The sequence below is a fragment of the Neurospora tetraspora genome (genome assembly GCF_033439725.1).
Source record: "Neurospora tetraspora strain CBS 560.94 chromosome Unknown B0H65scaffold_5, whole genome shotgun sequence".
NCBI classification, from domain to species: Eukaryota; Fungi; Ascomycota; class Sordariomycetes; order Sordariales; family Sordariaceae; genus Neurospora; species Neurospora tetraspora.
This window is the reverse complement of record NW_026944387.1, coordinates 4,302,687-4,316,168: the sequence shown is the minus strand read 5'-3', so window position 1 is coordinate 4,316,168 and position 13,482 is coordinate 4,302,687. Positions and strand designations below refer to the sequence as shown.

Genomic DNA, 13,482 nt, shown 5'->3' with positions numbered 1-13,482 from the left:
TAATAATTAATCTTTTATAAATAGTAACCTAGAATATTACTATGAATTAGGAGCCTCTATTTAATATTACGGTATTAGAAAGGCTATAGAGAGTATATATACGATAAAACGATCGGCAAATTCCTTTACTTCTATAATTTCGGTAGCGATATAATATTGTATTTTAATAAAGTAATTTACTATAATAGTAACGTATTTAAATTTCTAACTTAAATAAAAATTCTCTAGGAAGGGTAAAATATAATCGATATTAATATTATACTAGGGTACGAAGGCGGCTAATATTAATTTCAAATAATTAACTTTAATTTATCATAATATTTTCGTCTTCGAATAAATAAAGTATCCTTTATAGTAAGCCTTAACGGCCTCTACTATAGTTAATTAATATTAATATTCATTTATTTATATTCAAATTTTAATTATATAAGTACCCCGCTGTTAATAAAAAACAAATATAGTAAATAAATTATAAAGAAATAGTAGTATCGTCAGGGACAATAAATATTCGTCCTTTATAGTAAATTCTGCTTCTTATTATTAAATACTTTACCAATACTACTTGTAGTTTCTTTCTAATATAGGGGCGCTATTCGGACCGGTTAGGGTTTTAAAAATAGGTTACTATCTCCCATATTAATATAAATTTAACGTAACTATTATTAATAATATTATTAATAAATTTCCCTAATTCCTCTAAAATATCCAACGCTAATAAGAATACTTTTTTATCTACTTCTATATCGACGGTAATATTAAATAGTGTTTCCAAATAGCCTTCTTCGAAGCGGGTAAAATTAATAAGGTTATAGTTCCTAACTTTTAAACGATAATTATTTATATTTAATAGGACGTCCTCCGGCTTCTTAATCAAAGCGTTAGACCGTAAATTCTTCGAACCGGGGGTATAATAAATTAAAAAATCGAAACGGAACAGGAATTATAATTATTATATATAGCGCGGGGTTAATTACTTATTTATAATAAAAGTTTTTAAATTTTTATAATCTATTAAAATATCGAATAATTATTACGCGCCTTCGAATTCTAGACTCTACTCCTCCAATAGTTTAATAATAGTTAGTAATTCCTTATTATAAATATTATAATTATATTCTTAAACGTTATATTGTGATAAGAAGTAGGCTATCGGGTATAAAATTCTACTAATACTATATTATAATAAAATACTATTAGAAACCTAATTAGAAGCGTCGGTTTTGATAATTATTTTCCTTAATTAATTGTATATACGTAAAGTAGGTCCGTTGCTAAAAATTACTTTTAAAATTTCGAAAACGGTCTATTAAATTAAAGTCTAATCCTATTCTATATTCCTCTTTATAAAGTTGTAAAATGGTACTGCTTTATTGGGGTTGAATAAGCAAGATCAAAAGTACGGCGGCTACTCTCCCAGCTTAAATTTAATTTTTAAATCGTTATCCTCCTCTTCTATTATAATCGTTAAAAATAATAACCTCTCCATACGATTTAATAAGGAGGCGCCGTATTTCCTATACTATATTTAATAGCGGGAACGGCCGGAGCTAAAGCAATTATAACGGCGGGAATAGCGGAAGCGGCCTCTCCAACGCCTATAGCGTTAACGTAAACGGTATTACTATAATTAACTTAGCCTATAGCGGGTTTAACGATACTGACATTACTATTATTACTGTTACAACTATAATTATTATAATAATTAATAGCTTAATAGCCCTTCCTACCGCAACGTTTATAGAAATTATTCTAAGAGTAGTAGTCGAAAATAACCTTATCGATTATTCTTACTAGCGAAATATTAAAAGCGGTTATAATATTAATATTTATAGCATTACTACTTTAAATAATAATACATTTGGCAATAAAAATATTATTTCCTCCTCTATTATTAAAATTATTTTTATAAAAAGGAATAGCATTCTAATTACACTAATTACAATCTTCGAAATTAGTACCGAATTTATAATAAAGGGCAAATTATTTCTTATAAATATTAAAAACGGGAAGATCTTATTAATACACAATTATATTATAAATATTATCGGTAACCTTTATTTTGAAATAATAAATCTTTATAGTATTATTTAAATCGTATTGGTTAATTAAGGTAATAAATTTATCTTCGAAATTAAACTACTTTTATCCCTTACGTATTTTTAAATTCTTAAATTTGCAACGCAACTCTAAAATTAAATTTATATAATCGTACTTAATACTTAAATAAACGAAGAGATCCTCGCTAATTTTCTACTTCCGTTTATCCGCATCGGCCTCTTTTAATAACAATATAATATAGGAGAATAAAGCGTAGAAAGCAGCGCTATTAAAATATTATATAATTTAAGCAAATTTAAAGCACTCGTCGGAATCGAAATACTACGAATCTTAGAACTAATAGAATTCTATTTTAGCCTGCTAAACGCAATAGGACTCAATACGCCTAATTATAATATTACCTTCGCCGGTAAGGGCCTTAAGGTCCTTATTAATCTTTAATTTAAGGGTAATAATAGTAAATATAATAGCGTTATTATTATTATTTAATAGGGTGATAAATTTGGGGAGGATAACTTTTAAGCGGATAATTTTCTTAAAGTCCTTAATAATATCGTTCTTCTCGCTAATTTTAAAAATAACGTCTTTCTTAAATTTATTATATATATTATTAACGTCGTTAAAAAAAATATTAATATTAACGAAATTATTCTAAATAATTATAAATTATTTCTCGAAGTAAGTAACTTTATTAATAAAGTCGTTAATTATAGCATCCTTATTAATAAGGGCATCCTCCGTAGCGGCAACGAAAATATTAACTTTAATTATATCCTCGTAAATAAATCGAATAAATACGACAATTACGTAAAGGAACGCGGCGTAGCTAATAAATTATAAAGCGAAGTCGAAAACAGACTATTTAATTAAATTACTTAGGTTTAAATAATTATTAAAAACTTCGGTAATATTATCAAATAACTACTTATAAGTGGGGTCGATAATTAAACCAATAGTAGAAATCGCGACGTCAGTATTAATAACAAATACTATTAATTAATTCGATCAACCTAAATAAAGTAAAATACTACCTTATAATTTAGGGAATAGGAAATATATTATTTTATAGGCGCTTCCTAGGGGGATCGCGGTATAATCTTAGTATTTATACTATCGTAGTACGACGAGGCTCTATCGCAATATAATAAGGGATCGCGGGCACGTCGGAAAATCTTACAATAGCAGCGATAGAATTAAATAAAATTGTACGCTCGTAGCGTAATAGTAGGTATAATTAATTACTACAAGGTAAAGCGACGGTTAGGGGGTAGGTTGGATATACGTAATTATATAAGGAGAGAGAAAGAGAGAGGTGTATAGAAGTTTGGCGATATAGGATAGGGCTAAACTATACCTAGAGCCAAACCTGTACGTGCATATGTACGTAATGTGGTATTGGCTAATAGCGGCAATGACACGGTACGAGGCTCGACTTCTTATAGCGGGAGCTGTATATGTACAAGGTAGTTATAGGTAATCCTATAACACTCTTACTCCTTTCCGAATATTTAAATTACTAAACTAAAGATATATTCCTTCTTCCTAAATATATATTATAAATAAAGCCCCTAAGGCCAACCGCCCTTCTTTTTGATAAACACCCTCTAATAATCTCTACCTTTATATTTAGAATTAAAAACGAACTTTTCGACTACTTTAAAATACTCCTCCGCGAAATTAAAATTATTGTAGAATTTAATTATATTCTTTGGACTATTTATATTAGAAAAAATGCACTCTAAGTATAATTTACTAGTAAGGGAAGGACGAATAATAGTATAAATCCGTCCTAATTAAATAAAATTTTAATAGGCCGGATAGAGAAAAACGCCCTATAAATTATGGGTAAAAATAAGGCGGCTATTAAACAAATTAATATATACTTTAAAAGGGAATTGTTTTTACTATTAAACCGTTTATTAATATAATGAAGGTTATTATTAATCCTTAGTAGGAAATAAAGAACCAGAATAATAGGGTTATTTTTGGGAATAATAAAGTGTTTCTAAACGATATAATTAATCTTGTAAATACTAGGGAGTATAGATTAAGGAAATATACTTTAGAATTTAGAAGGGAATTTATATCAGATCACTTCCCAAATTAGATTATTTTACGTAAGGAGTAGATTCGGATTAATGAATTAATTAAATATAGTATAAATCTATTATGTAAGAACGAAGGGTCGTAAAAGAAGAACTATTTAAAAATTAAAAAAGAATTAAAGAAAGAAAAAGGGGGAGGGCTTTTTTTATACTTAATAAAAGGGCTTCCGAGAAGAAGATTCCAAAGGTAATTTAATAGAACATAGAATAAATAGTAAGGAAAGAAGGAAATTCGAAGATAGAAAGTATATTAGGAATTTAATAGTTGCTTCTTTAAAAAATAAAGGAAATAAGAGTCCGATTGGAAGAAAGTATAGAAGAAAAAGTTTAAATAAGAAGTACTTTTAATAAGTATTACCTGTAAAAAGGTATTTATATTTAATTAAGTAATTATAAGCTATCCTTAAGCTAAAAAGCGAATTTTTCTTACTAGAAAAAAAGGAAGGTAATTATATTAAGTAATAAGAAGGCTAAATAAACGAGTCTAAATTAAATTATATACTACCTTTTTTAAATAACTGATAATTTGGAAGGTAGTTAAATATTAAACGGAATTAAAAGAAAGATAAAAAGTACCCCTTTCATTAAAATTATATTTAGAGGGTACCTAAGTAAGAAATAATAAATTTATTTTATATTTAAATACTTATTTACCCTAATTTTTTCAAAAAACGTTTTCGCCTCTTTTACCCCCTCTCGAAATAAAATAATAAAAAAAAAATTAATTTAAAGAAAAACTTACGTAAATGAATTTATTTAGGTTATAAAAAGTAAAAGTTTAGAAAAGAATGTTTAATATAAATAATTTACCGAACGCTTATAAAAGAAGGCTACCCCCCCGCCTTCTTTCCCTTCTTACTATTCTTTTTTCCCTATTATTATTATTATAATGACCTTCGAAAGTAAATTCCTCCCCTATTAGAAATTTTTCGATTTTCGTATTAAAATTAAATTAGCCTATTATAAGCGTACCTTTTAATCCGCTCCTCCCTCCTACTACTATAATTAATCTCCTTCTAAATACTACCCAGAATATCTATAATAACCTAATAGTATAGAATAAATATATAATAGAATAGCCTAATATTAAAATTAAGTTTGGAGAAGTCTATTTACCCTGTTATAATTAATCGAAACCCTTCGATAAAATAATAGACTAGAGATTCGTTTAATTAGACCTAAAAATTAATATTATTAATAAGGATAAATCCGCTCCGTTCGATATTGATATAGATTTAAATAATTAAGAAACTATAGAAATTACAACCGGAGATGATCCCCCGTTCCCGCTTCTATACTAGCCCAATAAGACGATTTACAACGCTATATCCTAAGAGACCGTTATTTTAAGCTTTATTAATATATAGTACTCCTATAATATTTCTAATTAGTTAGAAGGAGGCTTAATTATAGCCGGACTAATTTAAATACTTCGCCAATTCGGAGACTATATTTACCTCCCCCTCAACGTTTCATATATTAATAATGATAGCGAATTACCCGGTATAAAATCGACCTACAAATATTAATTAAGAAAAATATAGTAACAATACCTCCTAATCTACTAATCGTACTATTTTGTCTTCGCTATTTTTAATTAGGGAGAATTTGGATAATTCTATTTTAATTCAACCCTAGATACCAACCAAAATAAGGAGCTCGCAATAAAGAAAGCCTATACGGAGTATTTTTTTAAAAACTATATATATAAAGATGATAATAGGGAGTGGATTAATAGTATAAATAATAAAATCTTCTAAAGAAATATATTATTCCCCGAATAATATTTAATTTAGACGTACGGTCTTTAAATAATAGAGGCTATTAGGATATTTTTATCGAAACTTCCTAAAAGGACTTACTAATCGATAAATTAAAAGCCCTATCCCGGGTACCTATATATTAAGAGAATAGGATATATTAGAAATAATAAATTTAAATTAATAACCTAATCTAATTAGAAAAAATAATAGTTAGATAATAAATAGAAATAACCTATAACGTTATATTAAATACTTAGTAAAAACGTATACTAATATTGAAAATTAAAAAAGAATTAATCTATTACTATATTTAATTTAATAATAAATAGCCGATTAATAAAATTCCTATTTCTTTTAAGAAGTTAAAGTACCCGAACGGGTATAATAAAATAAATTAATAAATTAACTCTAAAGAGTAGTACGATACCGATTTTTTATATAACCTCTTACTTTAGTCTAAACTAAATTCTCGGATTTAATGATAGATAAAAAGAAGTAAGAAGGCGAAAATAATTACTAATCCACCCGGCGAAAACTTTTAACCAGCCCTAATTAATAATAGAATAGTTAGTTTATACTTCGAAGGTATTAAATTGGTAATTCCTCTAATGCCCCCGAAGATAAAGGAAATTCTAATTACCCTTTAAATAAGGAATAAGAAAAGGGTTCGTCGGAAGCGGTTAGAAATAAGGGTTAAATATAATACAAAAAACTGGGTAATAATTAATAATTTTTACTTATCTGCCAAAATTATAATAAATATAAAATTTCTAAAGGGTAAGACTGTTCCTAAGGGGATAAGGCTTATAAATATGGAGTTCAAATATTACCCTTCCTTTAGAAATCTAATTTATTAAGATATATTATTACCCTATTAAATCGATCTAATATTCGTTAAGGACGCAATAACGGCGGATTAGTATATAATTAATAAGGAGAAAAGGAGGCGGGTTTTAAAGAAGAAGGCCGATAAGAGAAAGGTAAGGCAATAAGAAAAACGAACTAAGAAAATAGAACAAAGAAGAAAAAATAAAAATTAAGGAGCAAATTTCCGGGTATAATAGTAAAAAGGGGGTTATATTATCTTTTTGTACGATAAGTTTTCAAAATTAACGTTTTAGTTTTTAGTAAGTGTATATAGAGGACCTATGGGTAGATTTAAATGGAAGTTTAATTTAGGGAATTTTTTCTAGTTTTTGAATATAAATTAAAAGGGTTATCAAAAGTAGAGTAATTCGGATAAGGAAAAGTAAATCTATCGGACCGTCTCTCCCAAATTCCGAAAGTAGGTAATTATAGTAGAAATTTCTAGGGATAAAAAAGGTAGTACTCCTCCTTAAAACGAGAGGAAGGAGGGTAAATAATTTAAATTAAATATTACTTCGACTAATAAAATATATTTAAACTTCGCTCCCAAAAAGATTTAACCGTTGAATTTACTCGTAATCCCCTCCCCAAGAAACTAACCTCTAAATTTACTCCTTTCTCTAAAGTAATTAATTTAGAGGTAAAGCTCTACTTCCCCCTCCTTCCTTTGGTAATTAATAGCTATGGTTTAAAGGCTTTATTCTAATATCCTCGCGAAATTATTCCTAACCTTCAGATTAGCACCTTACTCTAAGGTTTTAGGTAGGCTATGCTTTTCTGTGGTGGTGTGTTTTTGCTCTATTTCAATATTAAAATTAAATATATTGAATATAATAATGACTTTAATAGCTAATACGTTAAGGATAAGTTAATTATATGCTTTATTATTCTCAAACCCTTAGTACTTCATATTGAAATTTAAAATGGTAATATTAAACGTTTAAAGGATATAATTAAAGAAAAGGCGTATATAATAATAAATAGCGCTAAATTTCTTTATAACCTTTAGTTTTAAATCGTTTTAACCTCGGTTTATTTTATTAACCGATTGCCTAAGTATTTTTATAATTAGAAGTTACTATACGAACGGTTTTATATTTTTATAGCCTATTATAAGGGGGTGCAAACTGAACCCTGTAAGCTTAATTTTAATTATTTATGTATTTATAGTTATAAAATATACGCGATAATGGGTACCGTATAAAAGAAAAAGTAACGGCGTAAGAAACCTTAATAAAAAGTTTTAATCGGATTCTTTATCGGTTACTCTACATCCTTTATTTGTTAAATTTACAACTTATAAATTAATTATATTATTTATACTTATAATGTACTCTTTAATAAAGATTCAATTTACTTACGGAACTTTAATAATTTTAAAGAAGGATTAGGGCTAGTTAGCGATGAAATTGCCGATTTATTTAATTAAATTAAGTAATTTCTTTAATTATTTACGTAATATTTCGAATTCTTTAATACGACCTAAAATATAGAAAATAATGGTTTTACCCCTCTCTTACCATTATTCTTTGATAATAAATTTTAAAAAAATAATAACGAAACCGTTTCGAAATTAATAAAACCTACCGTTTAAAGTAAAATATCTATCAACTTTATATTTAATTACCCTACCCCGCTAAATATACTACTAATTACTTCTATTACTGGCCTTATAACAAATTTATTAAAATTTATCTCCTTCCCGACCTTCGAATTATAAGAAGCCGTATTCAATATTAAGAAACTTATTTAATTAATTAGGTAGCGGTAAAGGAAAATAAAAATAAAAATAGAAATTAACCGCTTAATTTCTAAAGGTAATAAATTAGATTCTATTAAACGTTAAAACCTCCTTCTAATCCTAAAGATTTATTGCGATTTCGAATATTATAATTTAAGTAATCTTTTTAAGTAAATAAAGGAAATATATTTTAACAGCTAAAAAGAGATGAGGTTATAAGTTAAAATTGACGAAGACGTTCCCTATACTCAAGGTTTTTAAATCTTTAATTATATATAGGTATACGTATATAAATTTAATAAATATAGTCGGTTATTAAAAGTAAAAGCTCGCTTTATAATTAGAAGAGACTAGTAATATAATTATAATCAGGAGACGTATACTTTTACGTTAGTTAGTCGTTTATTTCGGTCGATTATTGCCTACGCTATTAAATTCGATTTTAAATTTATTTAATACAATATAATAAATACTTTCGTTAACGCCTACTTTAATAAGAAGATCTATATATCTATACCCCCTAATTATTAAAAGTACGGTATTATTTTTGAAAGCCTTAAAGCCTTTTATAATTTCCGATGAATTCCTTTACTATAGTAATAAAAATTCAATAGGACCTTCGAAAATTTAGGGTTTAAACTATTATTTAAAGATTTGTATATCTTTAAACGCAATAGAATCCTAATTTTCTATTACGTTAATATTATTATTTTTACTTTTAATTAATTATAATATAATAAAGTTACTTGGGTTACGAAGAAGTTGGAGGAGAAGTATAAATTTACTAATAATAATAACCTTTAATAATTTCTAAGTATTGAAATTATTCGAAACTAAAAGGTAAACTATATTTAAATTGTTTTAACGGGAGTATATTTATAAAATTACTAAATTAATTAAAAATCCCTATATTTTCGCTTTCATTCTAATAAATAATAAAGAATTTATATTCTATAATAGTATAACCTCTTTTAATAAAATCCAGGAATACTAGGTCGTTATCGGCTCTATAATATACGCCGCCGTAATTACCCAGCTTAATATTACTTTCGCCGCTAACCGATTAGCTCGCTATAATTACAATCCTAATCCTCAATATCGTAAAGCTATTAATAAAATTTTGTATTACCTTTAATACTATCTTAATCTCTCCTTCTATTATAGTAAATTAATAAAATTCGAAATCGCTTCAAATACGTCGTACACTGATAATTCTCTAAATCGAAAGAGTTTATACAAATTTATAATTAAATTCTTTAATAATTTAATTTATTAGGGTATAATTAAATAAAAGACGGTATTTATTTTAATAATAAAAGTAGAACTATTATCGATTTTAAACGCTACTAAGGCAGCTATCGCTATTATATATCTATATAAGGAGATTAATATTCCCTTTAATAAGGATATATTTATAATCGATATAATAATATATAGATAATCTGTATATTAATTATTGAAGTAGGGAAATTAATAATTAAATTAACATACGTTGATATATATCGTTACTAATTAAAGTAGGAAATTATAGAGGGAAGGATTAGAATTAAATATTTGGAGACGAAGAAAATGCTAGTCAATAGATTAATAAAGGTTTTAGGATAATTGGATTACGAGAAATTCTGTAAATTAATAGGAATAACGAATATACTAGTTTGTAAGGAGATAATGATAGATAAGGAGATTCTGGATAATACTTTAGAGGATATTTATAGTTTAGCTAGAGAAATTGATGTACTAAAAGAGAGACTCTATAAATAGCTTCACTTTTGCCCTGTTTAGAAGGTCTGTAAATGAGGGGGTATGTCAAATTCAAGGGTAGTTTTAGCTATACTATATAGAGGTTAGCGCTCTAGCTACCTAATATTGCTTAATTTCTGGATATATCTGGGTTACCCTAGCACCCCCCATACCTTCTGGGCGAGTCAGCATCACACACTCTTCAATCAATCAATTCTGCACCGTCACATCTGACAGAGGCACCACAGAGGGGGGGCAGAGGTGGCATTGGGGTGTCGCGCTATGCGGTGCTATCAAACGACTGGTGCCACGGAAGAGGAAATGTTCCGCTTCTTCGTTGTCGAAGGGTGAACCCGGCCATGTGGATTGATTGATTGTCCTTCTTGTTCTGGATTTGTTTCGCGCCTGGATGGAACGTTGCGATCATCGGTAACAGACCGCTGGGCTCGCAGTTTAAGCGAGGCGCTTGACCTCTTTTGGTTGCCAAAGTGGGCTGACAGCTAGTTGGTGGTGCAAAAATGGATCGCAAGCGTTTTGGACCGCTGGGCGGAAAAGAACCGCCCGGTGAGTTGATAAGGCTTGCAAGGCTCCGTCGCCGGGTGGTCCTGGGCGGGCTCCACATGTTCGTCTCTGAGCGGAGTGCGCCCGGTCCGAATCCCGTGCTCTGCTCCGAATGTGGGGTTGACAGCTGTCCCCGCCCCGCTGTTAGAGCACAAAGGTACCCCGCCAGCCCACTGTGCCTTCTAGCGTTTGAGCCTCGCCAACCAAGCAGGACCAACACAAGAACCGCGATTTGCGACCATTTGAGGTGCCGACGTCAGGCCCGTTGGTGTCGAGTTGTCGCAAACCTTCCATTCGGCATTCCCGTGACCGAAACCATTCCGTCGAGTTCTTAGACCACGTCGATATCCTAGACTCCTTCCGATACCGAACCGAATCCGTTTGCAAGTTGAACCCGTCGCCGGCGCATAACCACCACCTCCGCGATGCCCCCCCTGCCCGATGCCAGCAATGGCGGAAACCGAAGCAGCCCGCTGCTCTGGCGCATCCTGAAATTCTTCCTTCGACCCTTTCGCGGCCCCATCGATCGGTTCCGTCGTGCTTCTCGCGCCGCCGCATACCCCATCCAAGGCATATACTACTTTTTGCGCCATCCCGAATTCTATCCCGTGTTCCTAGGCCGTCTACTCCCGCTATCCATCATCTCGTTCCTGGTGTATCTGATCCTGTTCACCTTTGCCTTTATTCCCCAGCTGCTGTTCTTGATGATCTTCCAGGGAAAGGCCGGAGCTTGGTTCAATGCGGTGGTGCTCGTGCTTGGAGAGGGCCATGTGGTGATTCAGGGTCTGTTTGAGGGCTTCTTTGTCGACGAGGCCCAAGTGGATATCTTTGACGTAGGTTGAACATAGGTTGAAAGGTTGGGAAAAGTCTGCTAACCATGGGACTAAAAAAAGGCAACGCTAATCAACCATGGCCTGACCGATCTCGTCGCGCCCCACCGTCTGCTCTTCCCGGATGCGCCCACTTCTGTCAAGATGTTGGGCAAGCCAACCACCAAGGCCGAGTTCCAACCTTTCAGCCTGAAACAAATCATCGAGCTTATCGTCTTTCTCCCGCTCAACCTGATACCCTACGGTGGCACGGTTTCCTTTCTCATGATTACCGGTGCTCGGTACGGAAAGCTGTCGCACCACAGATGGTTCCAGCTGCGAGGGTTGAGCAAGAAGGAGATGAAGCGGGAACGCAGCTACTGGTCGTGGGAGTACACCTGGTTTGGAACAGTAGCGATGGTCCTCCAGCTGATACCCGTGCTGAGCTTCTTCTTCCTCTTGACTACCAGCGCTGGAGCCGCGTTGTGGGTAACAGAACTGGAGGAGAGGTCGCGCGTCAGAGTTGGAAGGCCCGTTACTGCCAACGACCAGGCGGCTCGAAACCAGCCAGACGAGCCCGTCTACCATGATGGTATCTACCATGACGATCCGGTATAGATCATGGACTGGCGTAAGGAACAGACGTATCGCTTAGTATATTCCTTTCCCCTGGTCAGCGGATGCCTCGTTTTGCTTTTAGGTACCCAAACTCTATCACTAGAAGGCCACTCTAGTCTTGTCAGTCAATGTTACAGTCATTGTGTACTCCCGTCCTTCTCGACGGTCCGGTCTAATATTTGCCCGCCACTTCTTTTTCGCACTTCTCCTGAGCTTGTCACGATCCAGAGATTCTGTTGGCAAATATCACACCAACTTTAACACACTCAGGAAGAAAGGAAAGCATAACCACTCACCAGTGCATTGCCACAGCACGAACCCGATTCTTCATACGTACCTCCTTGGTCTGGACACCATTCGGTCGCCGTATCAACGGCCTACTTTCCCTCCAGGAACAACGCAGCTGGCGTGGAGTTGCCGCAAGTCGTTTACAAATCCGATTCAGAGCAGAAATTCGGAAATGATGGGTTTCAAATGCTGCGAGAACCTTCCCGATGTTTTTGGAGAAGCCCGCCACGGAAAGTTCGATTGGCGTGAACTGAAAGAGTGGCAGGAACCAAGAGAGGCGTTGCCGCAGTGGGCATTTGGGACAATTTCGTGACAGAGTCTTGGGCTTGGTGAGCGGAAGGAGCGACGGCCCGGGTCACGGCAGGAAAGGACGCCGGTTCCGGTTCATTTCCAGGGCATCGCAGTCTTCCACGTGAGGAGAGCGCTCCTCAGCATCTTGTAACTCCCGTCTCCGTGGAAGCCTGCCCGTCAGCTCCCACTCAGAAACTTCACCTTCCATGGTTCGGTTGGGGACGACTCACGATGGGAAGTGCGGCCCCCTTCCACTCCTGCCGGTTCGAGGTACGTACCGGACGAGCGTGACTTCATTGCTGCTCCACTGCAGTCAATGTGTCCAATCTCATCAGTCCTGTTCTCGATGATGTTGGCCATCACGCGTCACGCGAAGACTTTGCAAGCGGGAAGGAGCGATATGCTGAGGAAAGGACAGAGAAGTTCGGGTGGATATCCTCATTCCCGAATCTCGATGGCCAAGTCCTCTCGCAGACAGAGGTGGCAGTTGAGGAAGGAACGTCCCTCTTCATGATCTCACATGGACCAGTCCCAGCCCTCCAGTCATTGAGCGAGCTCCTTCCATGCCAACCAAGCACATCATCTCTCCTCATTTCCTGCCGCATCCTGGAAGAGATTTCATGGCATGAAGTCCCTCCCAC

General features: G+C 33.1%; 1 protein-coding gene across 1 annotated transcript; it reads left to right on the top strand.

Moving 5' to 3' along the window:
- Positions 1-11,078: 11,078 nt before the first annotated feature.
- B0H65DRAFT_245010 (uncharacterized protein) lies at positions 11,079-12,731 on the top strand. Its single transcript, XM_062822379.1, has 2 exons — positions 11,079-11,668; positions 11,729-12,731. The coding sequence occupies exons 1-2, from the start codon at positions 11,261-11,263 to the stop codon at positions 12,260-12,262; spliced, it is 942 nt and encodes a 313-aa protein (XP_062681076.1). The 5' UTR covers positions 11,079-11,260; the 3' UTR covers positions 12,263-12,731.
- Positions 12,732-13,482: the final 751 nt, after the last annotated feature.

Excerpts from the sequence above, each read along its gene's own strand:
- B0H65DRAFT_245010 (XM_062822379.1), top strand. The coding sequence starts at position 11,261 with ATGCCCCCCCTGCCCGATGCCAGCAATGGCGGAAACCGAAGCAGCCCG. Across the intron at positions 11,669-11,728 it reads CCCAAGTGGATATCTTTGAC|GCAACGCTAATCAACCATGG; the intron begins GTAGGTTGAACA and ends GACTAAAAAAAG.